Source organism: Ascaphus truei, chromosome 15 (genome assembly GCF_040206685.1).
Source record: "Ascaphus truei isolate aAscTru1 chromosome 15, aAscTru1.hap1, whole genome shotgun sequence".
Classification (NCBI taxonomy): Eukaryota; Metazoa; Chordata; class Amphibia; order Anura; family Ascaphidae; genus Ascaphus; species Ascaphus truei.
In genome coordinates, this window is record NC_134497.1 from 5,574,429 (window position 1) to 5,593,162 (window position 18,734).

General features: G+C 45.2%; 2 protein-coding genes across 4 annotated transcripts in view; one reads left to right on the forward strand and one right to left on the reverse strand.

The window, feature by feature from the left end:
• The window catches only part of PHACTR3 (phosphatase and actin regulator 3), an 83,875-nt gene extending 76,922 nt beyond the window's left edge, over nucleotides 1–6,953 (forward strand). For 2 of the 3 annotated variants that reach the window (XM_075571349.1, XM_075571347.1), the window contains 4 exons: nucleotides 3,180–3,241; nucleotides 4,488–4,628; nucleotides 5,485–5,561; nucleotides 6,312–6,953. In XM_075571349.1, coding sequence (XP_075427464.1) covers nucleotides 3,180–3,241; nucleotides 4,488–4,628; nucleotides 5,485–5,561; nucleotides 6,312–6,327 — 296 coding nt within the window. In that variant the 3' untranslated portion in view covers nucleotides 6,328–6,953. The remainder of the gene's footprint in view (nucleotides 1–3,179; nucleotides 3,242–4,487; nucleotides 4,629–5,484; nucleotides 5,562–6,311) is intronic. The other variant, XM_075571350.1, reaches the window with a different exon arrangement.
• Nucleotides 6,954–8,670: 1,717 nt separating this feature from the next.
• Nucleotides 8,671–18,734, reverse strand: part of SYCP2 (synaptonemal complex protein 2) — a 51,876-nt gene continuing 41,812 nt past the window's right edge. Inside the window, exons 40-45 of the mRNA XM_075572606.1 lie at nucleotides 16,329–16,423; nucleotides 16,146–16,245; nucleotides 14,378–14,436; nucleotides 12,824–12,902; nucleotides 10,610–10,666; nucleotides 8,671–9,714 (exon numbers count right to left, since the gene is read on the reverse strand). Coding sequence (XP_075428721.1) covers nucleotides 9,643–9,714; nucleotides 10,610–10,666; nucleotides 12,824–12,902; nucleotides 14,378–14,436; nucleotides 16,146–16,245; nucleotides 16,329–16,423 — 462 coding nt within the window. The 3' untranslated portion in view covers nucleotides 8,671–9,642. The remainder of the gene's footprint in view (nucleotides 9,715–10,609; nucleotides 10,667–12,823; nucleotides 12,903–14,377; nucleotides 14,437–16,145; nucleotides 16,246–16,328; nucleotides 16,424–18,734) is intronic.

Consider the following 18,734-nt stretch of genomic DNA (forward strand, 5'->3'; position numbering starts at 1 on the left):
AGTAGCTGAAGTGTAATAGATCTGTGTGAAACGAGATTAATGTATTACATAAAAGGAATGTCACTGTGTGTGTTAGGTACACAAATAATGTACAAAAAGAATGGGTACGTTTGTCACGTTTCTTCTAGAATGAGATTTTTTTTTAAAAATACCTGGCATGACTTTTTTTGGGAAATAAAACCGCGTGCTGATTCTCTGGCTGCCGGTAACTTTGACGGCAATCCTTAAATTACCTTCCCCCCCCCCCCTTCCTATGGAAGCGATACCTAGGGAAATAGAAGTGTTATCTTATTGATGCACAGCTCTAAAAATAGACGCAGCGACCCTTCCAGGGCAAGTCGTGACTGTAATAATGTTGTTGTACCATCCGTTCCTGGAGTCAGGTGGGGGGAGGGGGGATAAGATGGCTATTGCCTGCTGCAAGCTTCGTGTATAGTCCCCTCTACCTTCAGCAATCGGCGCCTTGCTTTTATCCTCCCTGCAATGTCACGTATCGCCAGAAAAATTCCTGGAATGAGTTTGGTACAGAGACATCGGTAATAACCATCTGTTGCAAATGCTTACACGTAGATGCTGTTCTGCTGGTCTGCTCCTATTGTCAAGGATAGCAATTTGTTAGCTAATGGATTTGTGATGTCTATCTGTCGGAGAGCTTTTTGGCTGATTGCTTTCATCGATGCAGGGATGGCCGTGCATACCTAAGAGACCCCAGCACATCAGAGGGCATGGAGAGCTGTATACAAGCCTTCTTTCCTAATGCTTCTAAGTCACCCGGTTACCCCAGAAATCCAAACGTACTGTACATCCGGCTACGCTTATCTAACCAGTCCACTACAGCCAGGGGGGGGCACGCCAGTCCTCCAAGGGCCACCGGCAGGTCAGGTTTTAAGGATATCCCTGCTTCAGCACAGGTGGTTCAATCAGAGGCTCAGTGGAAGAGCCACCTGTGCTGCAGCTGGGGCTGACTGCGCCACCTGAAGCAGGAATATCCTTAAAACCTGACCTGGGGGGGGGGGGGGGTGTCTTGAGCACCCCTGTACTACACCATGTAAAACACCTGTAACCCCCCTTATAGTGAAAGGGTTCAATATTTACATTCCCTCCCCCCTCCTGACTCGTTAAAATACACTTCTTAAAATAATATGTACGTTAAACTCAAGCAGGCACTAAATAGTTGAATCCCTAATTTCAGATAAGGCCTGTGTGACATTATGTAACACACATGCAGAGGAATGTAGCAGGTGCTAGTGTGGACACTAATTGTTGATCGCTTTGTGAATCTGCTGAGATAGAGATAGGGGTGTTTTTTTTTTTAAAACACAGACTAATGTTTAGGAGGCTGATCTCCAGGCTCCACAATCCACGGAGGCCAAGCTTTTCCTGAGGCGGGGGATCCTATGCTCTCCGAGGACACATTTTATTTCTTGTAGAGGGTGGGCCCAAAAGAAGCTTGTGGAGCAGTTTCTTAGTAGAGGAGATTCAGGTGATGGGTAAGGTGCACGCTGCAAACGTCCTGTGAAAACAAGACCAATGCGTAGAGCAGGGATGCTCCACTTCAGTCCTCAAGCCCCCTCCAACAGGTCAGGTTTTCAGGATGTCCCAGGTGTCTCAATCAGAGGCTCAGTCGAGCAGGGACTTATTGAGCCAGCTGTGCTGCATCTGTGACTGACTGAGCCACCTGTTGTGACGCAGGGATATCCTGAAAACCTGACGTGGGAGGGGGGGGGACGGACGGACTGGAGTTGAGTATCGAATATATCTGCAGATATTCAAGATTTGCATGAGGAATAACATCATTTTATTAAGCATACTGCAACCTATAAACCTCCCAGGGCTATAACGACACATAGCAATATTGTAAGCAGTCGAGGCCTTGCTGCGTGTCAGCGAATAGCTGGAAGGGTTTCCCTTCCCATTGCTTTGTGAATGTGGCATCCCTTTAATATGTAAACACATTTTTGGGTCAGGATAGCAGCTACATTCCTTTATATGTGCCACGATCGTGAATCTCTGCTTAGCAGCTGACAGCACCAAAAATAGAAAAACTCATTTACTCTCCTCCTCCAGGCATATAATGTAATCCACCCACGGTCACTGCAGTGGGAGATATTTTTAGCTCGTGCAGAGGCGTTACGTGGAATTTATAATGCTAGAACGCCGATTTACAATCCGTCTGGGGGGAGACCACGAGTTCACAAGAAGTGCAGTGTCTGTTACTTGCTACGGACACAGTGATTTTTGTTTTTAGCACCGCTTGCTCTGTCGGTGAATGATATGTAACATACCTGCCTTTCACACATGGGGTATTACTGCCACTGATGTTCCAAGTGGATAAAATACTGTAACAAAAAGGGAAATCCCCACTGCAAAAAATACATTCCCTTTTGTAAGACTTTACCTCCCAGAAAAGTATCAAAGATTGAGTTCCAAGTAATTGTAGGGTTTGAGTCACCTAGGAACTGGAGTTGTGTAGTAATTATCTGTATTTTTGCTACCTGTTAATATTCACGCAATGCCCCCCTTGGCATAAGTGATGTCAGGTATTATAAACAGCAGCAGGTTCATTTTAAATTGGGGTGAAACCTTGTTTCCCACCTGAACATAAAATCCTGCTTTTTTTTTTAAAATAGCCGGGCGTTCTTACGTCGTAAAATCCCACTTAGAAATTGCTGTATTAAATATGGCAACGGGGTAATAAACCCTGAAGTACTCGACTCGAAAAGGGACATGCTCAACATGCAGAAACTGTTACATGGGGTCGGTGAGGCTGAAGCACTCTCGTTCAAGGCTGTACTCTCGCTAAAGCAGGGTAGGCCCAACGCCAGTCCTCAAAGGCCACCAGCAGGTCAGGTTTTCAGGATATACCTGCCCCACCTGTGCTGAAGCAGGGATATCCTGAAAACCTGACCTGCTGGTGGCCCTTGAGGACTGGCGTTGACCACCCCTGAGCTAAAGCATCTCTATCAGGATTTAAACGTCAGATAAACTAGAAGGGGTTTGAAATATGAGGATATCCACGTTGTGTTTGAAAGACAGGAGCATGCATCTTTGTGCTATTGGTAAGCAGCTCCTCTTCCAAAGCGGCAGAACCCCGCCCCCCCCATCCACACCCCCCTCCAATCCCCCCCCTCCACACCCCCAGTAAAGTTTTATATATTCCTCTCTTGTTTGTTCCACAGAAAGAAATGACCAGAGTGAACAAGAAGAAAGAAGAGAAATAAAGCAGAGGTTAACAAGGAAGGTAAGGGGCCTTTCTGAGACTCCTCCTCCTCCTGTACTGCACAGATGTAGCAAGACATAAAAGTCTCAGGCGAAGATTATAGTCGTGACGCGCGCAAAACAAGCCGAGACTGGAGGATCGGGAGGCGTGGCCGTGACGTCACCTCGTACGTGACGGGGCACGGCTAAGACCAATTTATTTGGCCGAGAATCGCGCGCTTTGCCGCGCGCTCTATGGCCTGCCTCATAGAGGTTACGGCCTTTTTGTTTGCGTCGCGCACGACACGCCGCCACTATAATCGCGGCCTTGGGTGCCACGGTCGTAGCACTGAAGGATTAGTTGAGCGTGGGGTCCCATTGAGATGCAAGGACCCCCCCCCGTGCACAGCGTGATCGTGACAGGCCACAGCACCGTTGGCTTTTGCATGTTTGTCCGCGGTGCTGACGCCAGTAGCCATAGCCACTCAGAATGAACGGCCAAGGAATGCATTAGAGCGAGATTTGATTTGCGTTTCCACTACCAGAAAAGCGGTTACCTGGTGGGTGTGAGACTGACGGGCCAAACAGATTCCACGCTGACCCGGGTACAGGCATACCCCGGTTTAAGGACACTCACTTTAAGTACACTCGCGAGTAAGGGCATAGCGCCCAATAGGCAAACAGCAGCTCACGCATGCGCTTGTCAGCACGTCCGGAACAGCAATACCAGCTCCCTACCTGTATTGAAGCTGTGCGCAAGCGGGGAGACTATAGAGCCTGTTACAGATGCGTTATTTACATCAGTTATGCACGTATATGACGATTGCAGTACAGTACATGCATCGATAAGTGGGGAAAAGAAGTGCTTCACATTAAGTACATTTTCGCTTTACATACATGCTCCAGTCCCATTGCGTACGTTAATGCGGGGTATGTATGTACATTGCAAACTCTGCAACTAAATTGCTTGGAAGGCAGTTGCTCTGTACCATGTCCAGATTGAATCTGCTCATACTGGGCTCTGGACAGGCGTTCTACCAGATTTCCATGGGAAAGCTACAACCAGCATGTCCTTGTGTTGTAATTCACCGCACAAATGACACATTGCACACGCAGTCACAGCGATAGCAACGGGCTTTAAAGCAGCTGTTCCGTTTGTCAGCACCTGACTTGCATAGCTCAGACATAACTTCAGCCGCGCTGTGCAAAGCACACCAGGTTTGTGGGGAATCGGATACCTACTTTTCATACTGAACATTGGCAACATTTTCTGCATTTTGTGTCCGCAGCTCAATCAGCGGCCTACTGTGGATGAACTAAGAGAACGTAAAATCCTAATACGATTCAGTGATTATGTGGAGGTGGCTAAAGCACAGGATTACGATAGACGAGCAGACAAGCCATGGACGAGATTATCTGCAGCAGATAAGGTACCTGCAACATGTTCTAATACGGGACACAGTGTCTAGTACGCCCGTTCACACCAGCACACAGCCAGGTGATTTTTAAAGGGGCTGTAGTTGCCCGTAAATGTCGGTGACATGTTGGGGAATGTCGAGGGGCAGAAGACATATGTTCACGTGTGTTATGGCATAGCACTGCTAAGTGAATATGGGCCATAGTCTGTATAAGTAACCAGCCATGGATGCAGTAGTTATTGCCATCATGCTTTCACAATGGACACCAGAAGATTTTTTTTTTTTTTTTTAAATGCTGGTGTAGCTACACCCCCAGGGAAGAATCAAAAAGGGGCGCTGATAATTGATTCTCTTTTACACCATTGATTCAAATGTAGCACTAAATATAACTTTATTTGCATTTTTTTCTTGTTTTTCAAAGATTCCCCCAAACTCCTTGCTTGTCACGGTTATGCATTAGTACAGCGGAGGCCAACGCCCGTCCTCAAGTACCATACAGGTCAAGATATCCCTGCTTCACCACAGGTGGCTGTGTCAGAATGACTGAGCCACCTGTGCTAGCCTGGGATATCCTGAAAACCAGACCTGTTGGTAGCCCTTGACTGGGGTTGGCTGCCCCTGCTTTAGTACCACTATTTTGCTAAAAGGACATTTTAATGATGGGGTTTAAGAGCGTTGTCAGCATCTCTTTGTAAAAGATACCACAGTCCTGAGAAAGCAGATTGTACGGCATTAGTGACCCTTCTACAGAATGTGATGCATCATTATTACTTTTCTTTTACCCAGAAGTGTTGAAATACTTCTGTTAGCTGCTCTAATCTAACGCTTCAGATACTCAAAAGTAACTGTTTTCTTCTTCTGTTTCCAGGCCGCAATCCGAAAAGAATTAAACGAGTATAAAAGCAATGAAATGGAAGTGCATGCATCAAGCAAACACTTGACAAGGTTAGCTTCTCACAATATTAAATACTTTAAATCAGCCGTAGAAATACCGGTCAGATTCCGAGATGTTTGCCACACAGAGTACGTGTTGGGACATACTTCAAGCGTATACTTACCTGGCTTCAAAGATAAAACCGCCGGACACAATGTATGTAATACGGCCAACTGAAAACCTATCTCTGCCTCCCTTTTGGGAGTCGGGCGGCCAGTATTCACAGTAGCCCACCCATAATTTCTGCCAAATGTATTGTCGCATAGCCTCATTGCCAATATTATCACATGGGATATCTCCGAATACCAGATATGTCTCGAGCTTCACAAAGGTAGAGGCTTCGGTAATGGGGAGTCATGCAATGAAGTACACAGACTCCAGAAATAGCCAGAATAAAATGTATTTAATGTATCCTTTTTATGGTGCTTTGGATAAGTATACCCAACTACAGTAGGTGTTGCCACTCTTTACTGTAATACAATGTATCCTCTTTGTAAACTGCTAGTTTACATATCTTGATATAACCATTATTAAGGGTGAGGTTTAACCACGCTATTATTTTAGTTTGTTTACTGGCATAACACTGTGTTTAATGTACACCGGTCGCAAAATATAAGCGGGGAATAAGGGAGGAGTGTAGGGCTGTCAAAGTTTAGCCTCTACTTTAACTGGATGAGCTTATTTTATAGCGAGCAGAAAATATACAACGCTGTGTGTAAGTTAATGGCACTAAATTGTAACCTTGGCTATTCCTCCTACAGATACCACAGGCCGTAGAGATTTTCTTGTTGGAAGAAAGAGACCTACTTTTCGGGAAAAACTGCTGAACACGTTCCAGGAGCAATAACAGCCAGTCCTGAGGTTCAGCGCATGGCGCCCCTGATATTTCTACGGAGAGTGGTTGGGGGCGATTGCAGATGGATGGTCTGCAACACCTTCCTTACATGGGACTGACACGAGGAGTTCATCGCGTATGTCAGGAGGCTGATGATGAGACCCCACATGGGGGGGGGGGGGGAGGGGAAGAGAAACCCGCTCAAGGACACACAAACATTCTGGGTCAGTGGCCCGGGCTGGATGGAAACGGCGGTTCGCGCCTATGACTTGTTTCAAGCTGTATATTGCAGCATATTTTTGGGATGCTGTGCATGTGCGGGCTTCACTATGCCAAGGTCATAAGGTACCCACCGCCTCACCCAGCGCCTCATACGGTATTATGTTGGCATTACTGTACATGTCAGTATGATCACAATTTCTTTGTAACTTTCCAAGTTCATGCCCCCCCAGCGAAATATTTTCATGTTATATATTTATTTTTCCTTTCTTTTATATGATGTCTTACAAAAAAAACTACAGCTGCAACCTTTTTTTTTTTTTGTTCCCTGTTAAGTTTGTCTTTATTAAAAAAAGAATAAAAGTTGCTGCAAAAGCCGACTTGCTGAGTCTTACTATAAAAAAATAAATACATACATGAAACAATGATGCCGTGATACACAGCAAATAAATATGAACTAAAATGCTGCTAAACCAATGCGTGTGGCGTGTGTGGCGCGCGCTATTTTCCTTTGAATTACACATGTGACATGGAAGCGCTTTAGAGAAATGGATTGTGGGAATCCCTGTGAGCTAAGTGGTTACTGAGGGCGGCAAAAACCACACACTGCTCATCTCCGTCCCCTACAGGTGATTATACATTTTCTGGATTATTAAAATGGGTTTATTTGCATGTCATTACCCAGAATCCCTGGTGGCAGTGGGAGCACTGAATGCTAAGATGGTGGGAAAAGGCAGGGTTGTGAACCTGGGACATGCGCACAATCTGGTGTTTTTATTTTTGGGACGATTAACATAATGGCAATACATTCTCTTCAACTAGAGATGCCGGTCCAGTTGTCATTGTCCATGCTTTGTTGGCCGAAGAATTACATGTCCTGCCCATTGGTCCCATGCGTTCTAGATGGAACTGGAAAACATTGGTGGCTGTCGTAGCACTAAGGCCTAGATCCACAGAAGGGCCAAGATTTAGCACGCTTCTGCTCCAATTCCTATGAATGGGAGTAAGTGTGCTAAAGCTTATCACCCGTCTGTGGATCTGGGCTTAAGTGGTTTAGAAGATGCCCACAATGAGGTTGCATAAATTGCTGTCATTTTAGATGCAGATACACTGATCGTAATGCCATCTGCTTGAAGTGTGTTTTCCCTTTACAATTATCACAAAATGTTTAATTATTCCAATAACCTCTCTAGGATAATAAGTAGGTTGAAATCAGTTCTCATAACGATTGTGCTCTCAAAGAGCAGACAACTGTGACTGTGAGATCAGATGGTAATGCTGTCACGGGTCTTTGATCGTTGGTTTGTGGAATCTGTTGCATCTCTGCAATGCCTAGTTAGCTATGAAACATCCTGTACAAAGTAATACAGGGCAGCCGATAGTTTTCCTGGGGCCCAGGACAAGCGTCTCCACCGGGGTGCGCCAGGTGGATGAGCGGGGAAGGTATGTGCTCCCCCCAATGTTTGCTGCCCTGTGAGTTCCCCCCCTTTCTGACACACGCTCCTCCCTCATCCTCCTCCTCTTCCCTCTCACACTCTCTCTCCCCCCTTCTTCTTACAAAAAGGTGTCTAACTTCCAGGTTCGGCTCGCCGAGGCGAGTCCCCGAGATATCCATGAGCTTCCTCCTTGTCGGTGGCCCTGCATCCTTTTTTAGTTTTGAATTAGTAGATAAAGAGAATAGCTAGTAAGCAGATGCTGAAATTAGGTACAAAGCCACTTATCTCGCCCTCTGCATGTCATGCCAAATACTTCTCATACACTGTGAGTAATGCAAATTCAACTTCTTACAATAACTAAATCCTATTAAAGGAGTAGTGAGAAGCAGCGAATATCCACCTGAAGCAATAATTTGCATATATCTTAAAATAAACAATGTATCTCTGTACACCTTTTTTTTTTTGTCTAAGAAGGTATCCAAAGGCATATATAACCCTTTCCTCAATGAGTAATCGTGTGCAAAATACATAGAGTCAAGTTACAAAATACTTGGTATGTCTCACATTGAGAACAATGAATATATATTGTGTTCATTACAAAATCATTATAAACAAGGTAGACTAAGTGAATCATGTTTGGAACTGTATTTCACATATTTTAAATATCTGGAACAAAAAAAATAAAAAAAAATAAAAAAGGAGAATCGTACAATAAAAATGCTGATTTAAACAAATTACAGTCTGTTATACAGAATACTTCAGTAAATAAATTACAATAAAAACATTTAATCAGTTAAAAATTCAGACCCCAGTAATTGGTGAGGAGCAAGGAAGATGGTGTGGGGCCGATTTCCCCTGATAATCCACGAGGGGACGTTTGTTGCCTCTTCTTGTCCGATATTTGACATAAAGAGGTTAGTAGATAGAACGACCTGCTGGGTAATACTATGTAATGATGGCAGGCTGAACAGGGTATATACTAAAGGACTAAAAGGCAAGCTCATGTCTTTACAGAAGGTGGCATAGCAGGATCCTGGGTGTCTCTTAAAAGGTGCCGCTAAACAATTAGGCAGATAAGCATTCACAAATGTAATACATTATAACAAGTTTCAGAAACAAATAAATACTATTTTTTTTTTAAAATAGTAACTACTTCTAAGGCATGTCAACAGGCTAAATTATAAATGTAACAGTTCATCCACGTACAATCACCACGCAGAAGAAACACAGGAAACGTCACCATGTAGAAGAAACCCACGGGAACGTGGCCCCCCGCGGAACAAATTCACAAGAACTTCGCCTTGCAGAAGACATTCACGGGAACTTTACCACGAAGAGTAAATTCACGGGAACGTCGCCACGCAGAAGAAATTCACGGGAACGTCGCCACGCAGAAGAAATTCACGGGAACGTCGCCACGCAGAAGAAATTCATGGGAACGTCGCCATGCAGAAGAAATTCATAAGAACTTCGCCACGCAGAACTTCTCCACGCAGAAGAAATCCACGGGAACTTCTCCATGCAGAAGATATTCACAGGAACTTGGCCATACGGAAGAAACCCACGGTAACTTAGCCATGCAGAAGACATCTGTTGCCTGTATTAAAATGCCCTTGGCCCGGCCATAAAGAGAGACTGCAGCCCTCTTCTAACACTCAGAAGTTCCTCTTCTTGCTGTAACAAATAGGATTATGATTCACTGATCTATAATAATAATAATAATAATAAAGCCAGCTCCATATACATGTTAGTACTTAAATAAGAAAGTGCAGCGAACAAATGGAAAATCGCTGTATAAAGGAGACACTTTTATCTGGTGGCTTAGCTGTTACCTTTGGGGACCAGACATTATAAAATGTGCAGTTTTTTTGCGACGTCTTTACATTTAATAATACCACTAAGCCTCTTGGTAAATCATATCTACACCGCTGGTTATTTAATAATAAATACAACATAGGCACTAGGAAAAGGGACAGCTTAGTGCATACAGTATCAAGGTAGGTAGCATGGGTACATCTGCCTGACTGTCACTGATTCCTTGTAAAATTTAGCTATTTTGTGATTTGTGCCAGATTTGTACTTTGGATTGCATGATACCGCTCTACATCGCTGCACGGTCAGTATAGGGAAGTGAATAGTCAGGATTTGCAGGCTACAGCGTTATTATTGCCCAGGAGTGGTATGAATCAGGCGATCGCTCATAGCCAGAGGTGGCTCAATCAGTGTCTCCGTCTTTGACTGCACCACCTGTGCTGAAGCAGGGATATCCTGAAAACCTGTCCTGTTGGTGGCCCTTGAGGACTGGAGTTGCCCACCACTTCACAGGCAGTTACAAAGGGCTGCAGTCCCATTAGGGATCCAGGTAAGCACTACATTGTGTATGAGAAACATTGCAAACACACAGTGCATCACGCATTGTTATGAGTGGGTTAGCACTCCTCACTATTCGGAGTTGAGAGGAAGGAGGAGAAATGAACACTAAACAGAGCAACACACTGGGGATTTATTGAATCCTGTGAGATAAGCTTATCACGAACTGAGACATTCAGAAAGTACAAGGATTAATTACCAGTTCTTTCAGGAGTCTCTCCTGGACAAGCTTCATGTCTTCTTTCATAAGGTGCATCTATTCAAATAGACCAAAAATAACCTGTTACTTGTAATGTGATTTAGCGCGCACCTTTCAGCAGTGGATACGTTTCATCTACAGATTTCCCATTGCTGAGGAGAACCTGTGACACGGCGTTTACCCAGGGGCGTAGCTGTTACCCGGGGGCGTAGCTGTTACCCGGGGGCGTAGCTGTTACCCGGGGGCGTAGCTGTTACCCAGGGGCGTAGCTGTTACCCGGGGGCGTAGCTGTTACCCGGGGGCGTAGCTGTTACCCGGGGGCGTAGCTGTTACCCGGGGGCGTAGCTGTTACCCAGGGGCGTAGCTGTTAGCCGGCGGCGTAGCTGTTACCCAGGGGCGTAGCTATTACCCAGGGGCGTAGCTGTTACCCGGGGGCGTAGCTGTTACCCGGGGGCGTAGCTGTTACCCGGGGGCGTAGCTGTTACCCGGGGGCGTAGCTATTACCCAGGGGCGTAGCTGTTACCCGGGGGCGTAGCTATTACCCGGGGGCGTAGCTATTACCCGGGGGCGTAGCTATTACCCGGGGGCGTAGCTGTTACCCGGGGGCGTAGCTATTACCCGGGGGCGTAGCTATTACCCGGGGGCGTAGCTATTACCCGGGGGCGTAGCTGTTACCCGGGGGCGTAGCTATTACCCAGGGGCGTAGCTGTTACCCAGGGGCGTAGCTGTTACCCGGGGGCGTAGCTATAGTCCGGGCAAAGACCAGGAGCCCGCGCTCTTGGGGGGCCCACTTCCCCCCCCCCCCTGTAGAGACAGGCGGGGGGAGACGGTATGTGGCGGCGGTGGGTCCCCGGCGTTAATCAGAAGCCGGTAGAGGAATCAGCACTTGATATATAGGCCGGGCAGGAGCGCGCTCTGCGGTCTGACCCGAAAGTCTTTCTTACTTCCGGTGTCTGCTGCTAGAGCGCGCTCCTCACCTTGTGCCGTCCTGCTCTGCTTGTGTAACAAGTGCTGATTCCTCTACCGGCTCTTACCATCTGTTTAACGCCGGGCAGCCAACTCATACCATCTCCCACTGCCTGTCTCTAATACAGGTAAGCATGGAAGAGGGGGGGGGGGGGGGGGGGTAAGCTGATGATGAGGAGGAGCAGGAGAGCTGCTGATGATGAGTGGGAGAGCTGATGATGATGATGAGGGAGAGCTGCTGATGATGAGTGGGAGAGCTGATGATGATGACGACGAGGGGGAGAGCTGATGATGATTATGAGGGGGAGAGAGATGATGAGAGGGAGAGATATAATGATGAGGGGCAGAGAGATGATGATAATGAGGGGGAGAGGTGATGATGAGGGGGACATCTGATGATGGTGATGAGGAAGAGAGATGATGATGAGGGAGAGAGATGATGAGGGGGAGAGGTGATGATGAGGGAGAGAGATGATGCTGATGAGGGAGAGAGATGATGAGGGGGAGAGGTGATGATGAGGGGAGGGCTGGTGATGGGAGAGCTGGTGATGGTGATGATGACAAGGGGGAGAGCTGGTGATGGGAGAGCTGGTGATGGTGATGATGACAAGGGGGAGAGCTGGTGATGGGAGAGCTGGTGATGGTGATGATGACAAGGGGGAGAGCTGGTGATGGGAGAGCTGGTGATGGTGATGATGACGACAAGGGGGAGAGCTGGTGATGGTGATAGCTGATGATGAGGAGGAGAGATGATGAGATGTGGGGCAGATGATGATTATGATGGGGAGAGAGAATGATGAGGGGGAGATCTGATGATGGTGATGATGAGGAAGAGAGATGATGATGATGATGATGATGAGGGAGAGTTGATAAGAGGGAGAGGTGATGGTGATGAGGGGGAGAGCTTGTGATGGTGATGATGATAAAGGGGAGAGCTGGTGATGGTGATAAAGGGGAGAGCTGGTGGTGATGAGGAGAGCTGAGGAGGAGGGATGATGAGGAAGAGGAGGGGGAGAGATTATGAAGAGGGGGGGGATGGGACAGATAATGATTATGATGGGGAGAGAAGATAATGAGGAGGGGGAGATATGAGGAGGAGGGACGATGAGGGATGGGGAGTGATGATGAGAGAGGATGGGGGCGCCACTGCGTTTACCTATAAGCAGCTTAAAGAAATATGTTTACAAAGAAGACGACAGCACAAATAAAGTCAATTAACAGAAGAAGGGAACTGTGTGTGTTACATACCTCTGAGGTAAATATATTTTCTTCATAGTCGATACTGTGGAATACATTCTTTTCAAATGAAGATTTGAGGTGATGAATCCTACAATAAAAAGCACAATAAAATTAAAATACTTCAGGAATGGAGCCAACACGAGACCGTTTTCTTTTCAGTAAGAACAAAGAAAATAACAGATGGAATATTATTTACTGCACAATATTAATCACAATCGCTAGCGTTATATATGCTTCTCCAATATACTCCAAAGAGGCAGCTTTTGTAACTGCGAAAACTTACGGACGCGGTCTTTTTCTAATGTAAAGGTGCACTCCACCCTTCCTTTTATTACACGGGAAGCAGGAAGACCCCGGAGCTGAACCACATTAATTTGAGCTGCGGGACCCCCTGGACACATAGAGAAAGGCTGCCCTGGCATATCTGCATATTTAAATCTCCTGCGTCACGCAGGCCAATAGGATGCCGCGATGGATTACGTCCCATCGGCGCACGTGACGCAGGAGATTTTGGTTTCCCCTGGAGGGTACAGTACCGGTTCCACCTTTACAGGTCTGCATCTCCAGCTGGGGAGACGGCTCCTTTCAATAACGGCTGAATTGGTTCTGCAGCAGCCGTGTCTTTTCGGTCAAATTACAAATCAGCATTGAAAGGAGTTTGTCTTTGCAAAATTCAGCATTTAGCCAGGATTCGATAGTGTTTTACAGGTAAATTATTGGGCGTTTTTTTCCGGCTAATACACATGAATGAACAATAAAAGCTGCAACATAAACATTGAAACTGCACGAGTGCTGTGAAGCAGCTAAAATACCTGATGATCACTCATACATCAACGAGAAATGCATGTAAAGCAGGGGGAGGTGGGACAACTTCTGTCCTCAAGGGCCACCAACAGGTGAGGTTTTCAGGATATCCCTGCTTCCACACAGGTGGCTCAATCAGTGACTCAGTGGAAGACAATGTGGAAGCAGGGATATCCTGATCTGTTGGTGGCCCTTGAGAACTGGAATTGCCCACCCCTAATACAAAGGCTATGTGATTAATACATTGTACGTGTCCCTTATATAGATCTGCTTGTTGGGAATTCCCATCCAAGATGAGAAGCATTTCACTTATTTTCTCGGGTTTCTTTCAGTGCTTCTTTCTGTGTTTCTCAGGCATTCTTCTTGGACGATTTGTACAAATATCTGATTTAATAATGAATTAGGCAAAATGCATTTGTCTTTTTTCCTGGGAAGAGGTCGGAAATTTCCCTCCAAAGCTGTTTGTAACCTGCGTTGTTACACCCGTTAGTGCAATGCGTTAACACAATCATGCTATTAGCGCAAGATTTAGCGCGAGCACTATTGAAAACAATGGTAACACATGTTGTCTTAACGCGTGCAATATTTATCGCTATATTTCTGCGTTAATGTGAGTAATAACACCTGCTACATCATTGTATTGAATTGCTTCAACCTCTGCAGAAATAGCTTATTTTTGTCATTAAAAATAACATTATAAGTTTACCAAAAACCTCTGTAGTATAGTGAACAGTGTAAATCCCACTCTTATTTACATACCTTCTGTGTTCATTTTTCTGATATACGTTTAATGCTTGCGTCTGCTGTTTCCAGAAATTCTGAAAAACGAGAGTAATGAAAAAGAAGCAATGGAAGATTACCTGTTGTGTGATATAAAAAAAAGTGTTTCTTTCATTGCTAAGTAAAATCAGAAAAGGTGCATGCGTGTCTCCTTACAAGTATCACATGGGGGATGTGGGTTATCTCATTTGCCAGACAATGTACTCTGGCAAGGTTAGCTATTTTGTTTGCGTCCGAGCATACGATGGATCAGCGAAGTGTTAACACGCGCAGTTAATACGTCAGTGAAATGAACATTAGAAAAGTGTTTTTGTAATATCTGAAGTTACAGACGGGCTTGAAATGTTTCACATAATACTAACCGGTAAAAATATTTGCACTTGGGATTTTTGCAATCTATGATGTTTTATTTAAAATACAGGATTGAAGCAGGGCGTCTCTGGAACTGAACCCCATACATTTCAGCTCAGAGAACCCCCTGTTTCTGGAGATACTTACCTCCAAAGGGGGTAAATAAATAAAAATAATAATAATTTAAAAAAAATAATAAAAAAAAACGTCATGGATTTCTCCTTTAAAGGATAGATAACAGAGAGTTGTCATAAATGGAACTTTTTCAGGTTGGGCTAAGGTCGTGAGTGGAGTACCTCAGGGATCAGTACTGGGACCCCTGCTTTTTAATTAGTTTATTAAATGACCTTGAAGTTGGCATAGAGAGCAAAGTCTCCCATCCTTGCTGATGACACTAAATTGTGTAAGGTAGTAACATCAGAGCAGGATGTAATTTCTCTCCAGAAGGACTTGGGTAGATTGGAAACTTGGGCAGGTAAATGGTAGATGAGGTGTAATACAGATAAATGTAAGGTTATGCATTTGGGAAACAAAAACAAACAGGCGACATACAAATTAAATGGGGCAAAATTAGGTCAATCCTTGATGGAGAAGGATTTAGGAGTGCTTGTAGACAGCAGGCTAAGCAATAGTGCCCAATGTCAGGCAGTAGCTGCAAAGGCAAATAAGATCTTATCTTGCATTAAATGGGGAATGGATGGAAGTAACCATAATTATGCCCCTTTATAAAGCATCAGTAAGACCACATCTTACAGTTTGACACCACTCCATAAAAAAGACATTATGGAATAAGAAAAAGTGCAGAGAAGAGCCACGAAATTAATCAAGGGGATGGAAATTTTGACTTATGAGAAAGCTAGCTAATTTAGATTTGTTTACATTAGAAAAGAAGCATCTAAGAGGGGATATGATAAGTATATACAAATATATTCGGGGACAGTACAAGGAGCTTTCAAAAGAACTATTCATCCCAAGGGCAGTACAAACGACTAGGAGACATCCCTTAAGGTTGGAGGAAAGGAGATTTCACCAGCAACAAAGGAAAGGGTTATTTACAGTAAGGGCAGTTACAATGTCGATCGAGGGAGTCATCTGATTGCCACTTCTTGGAGTCAGGAAGGAATTTATTTTTCCCCTTATGAGATATCACTGGATGATATTTAACTGGGATTTTTGTTTGCCTTCCTCTGGATCAATTTACTGCAATTACAAATATAGGATAAGTATCTGTCGTCTAAATTAAGCATAGGTTGAACTTGATGGACGTGCCTTTTTTCAACCGCGTCTACTATGTAACCGTGTAAAATATGTCATGCCTGTGGAGCAGGTCTGAGCACTACTGCTTGTGTTAATGGTATGTACAAGTACATAGAGTAAATATTTGGACAAATCTTACTGTAAACTCTTTCTCCATGTTTTTCAGAGACTGGGAATCCTTTTCGAAGTTTGCAATCTCCCCTAAGATTGTTTCTTGGAACCGATCCAGATACTTTACCCTAGAACAGGAAGAGCACTCATCATCCCAACAAGGAACAAGAAATCCTTGACACAAATTACAGCCGCCTGGTTCCCCACTGACCTGCATTCTCGTACTTGAACATTCATCGAGGTTAGATGTTGCTGGGCCGATTTTAATGAATGTTTCGTAAAATAATCCATTTTCCTGGAACGATTCTTAAAGAAAATGTTAAATGCTGGTTACACCATGAAGGGTTAAAGACGCAAGATGCCGGCTGACCATAACTCCCTTCCCCATGGTGTTAATGACAAAGGTGGCACAGGGGGCCTGTTTTGCTTATACAATGTGTGGCACTTCAAGCTGTACCACGGAGTGGAACAAAGTATTATACAGGTATGGGTTCAACTATGGTTCTCTGAGAATAACACAATTTGTGTTGAACATGCAGTTGGGAATCTGAGAGCATTACCATGGCATGTAGCATAGCTCTTTGTATATTTCCAAACAGAACATTTCTTCAAGGGATTTATTTATTTATTATACGCTTAAAGGAGCGGTTCTCCCTCCCTTTTTTTTAACGGATGGGGTGTAGCGGAACCACGTTTATTTAAACTCCGGTGACCCCCTGGAGAAGATGCCACCGGTACCTCCTTGTATTTAAGCCCCTCCCAATAGGAAGGAGCGACGGATGGCGTTGCGGCTCCCTGTTAGGACGCGGGAGATTTAAAACTCTATTTTGTTTTCCCTGGAGGGGACAGTATTACCTTCAACTATAAGTATCTCAGGAACATGGGGACATTTCAGCTCCCGAGACCCCCAGCTTCCCATCCATGTGAAAAAAGGGGAGAGGGGGGAACCGAGTAGAAGCCTGCCGGCTTGCACCCGTTCCTTTCAATCTCAGACTCTGATCCCTCTGATCCATGCATTCCTCACAGTTTCCACTCTCCCCTCTCCTCTGGTACCTTTATCTTCCCTCTTGCTGTTGCGAAATCGATTCTTAAGAACAACACCCTTAAAACCTGCTAACCCATCTAACTATCGCCCTGCCTCTATCCTGTCTTCTGCCTCTAAACTTCTGGCTTGTATCTTCCAGTCTGCTTTCTTTACTCAGCTCCTATGCTCCCCTAGATCCCCTGCTCTCACTGTACTGAAACAGTACTCACCACGTGGCCAAATCTTAGTCTCTTTACTCTACACAACCTGTCTGCAGCCCTGATACTGTTGCCCACCAACTTCTCCTTTGGTGTTTGGTACAAAGTCCTCTCCTGGTTTTCTTTCTACCTTTCTTATTGTTTTAGTGTATCTCTGCCAAATCCTCTTCTTCCTTTGTTCATCTACCTGTCGGTGTGCCAACACGGCCCCTCCGAACACGTGACCGCTTTAATCTCTCACTGATGACGGAACGTAAGAGGAGTTATCCCCCCCCCCCATTCCATTCCTGATCACTGTAGATCGCCGGGACGTGATCTCCCCATGGAAACCGAGCGGGACGTTTGGACGTAACTACTACATGATGGGGCCGCTGGAGTACCAGACCCCGTAACGTAGTAGCTACGTCCTGGTGTGCCCAAAGGGTTAAAGACAGCTGCTCATAAGCCCAACTCAGTAAAGCCCTATTGTGCCCTTTTCCTTCACTGTCAGTAACACTGCTATCCATCCAGTTACCTAAGCCCTACCTCCCAATGTTACCGGTATACCTTGCTGCACTTATCCCATCTGTATTATTACAATCCCTGTTTTCTGTTTGTACTGTAATGTTGTAAAAAAAACCTCTAAAGTGCTGCGTACCTGACGGGCGCTATAACAATACACACATATATATAATATACTCGGCTTTGGGCTATGTTGTGCAGTTTGAACTTTGACCAGGATTACTCAATTGCAACTCGGGGCTGTACCAACAGTTTGTGTTCTCGGCATCGCATAACCATCAATTTTTATCACTTAACGCAGAAGTGTTGGGTATCTGCCCATAGTTTGAGAAGCGTGGCGCTGTATTTACCCGAGTGCCAGGGTGAGCGTGGCATCAGAGTGCCACGGCCCGTCCAGCAAAGACCGGCCCTTACCCCGGGAAACCTCTTCCATTACCCTTCCCTGCAGATCGCGGCCTGCGTGCCATGGCAAGCCAGGACGCCATCTAAGCTGATGTCCTTGGGCATGATGTAGTCAGTATGTCATGGAGCCCCCAGGAGTGTCACACCACATGACATAGTGACTACACCGTGGGGCACCCAAAGGGTTAAAGGACCAATTACCTTGTACAATATCATGCCTAATATCATGCCATTTAGAATTTGACTACAATCAGATAATCTTGTTGTACTGTATGCCAAATCCCTTTAGTATCAGTCTTTACCAGTCTTAGCCAACTACATCATGTACAGTAGCAGGGCTGAATTTCATGGGCATGTCTTTTCCAACCTCATCCTATATGTAACTTGATAAGTAAACTAGGATATGGCACAAAGGCTGCAGCTCAGGGATTAAGATGCGTGTTATCCTGAAGGTGATGTTTTCAGTGAAACA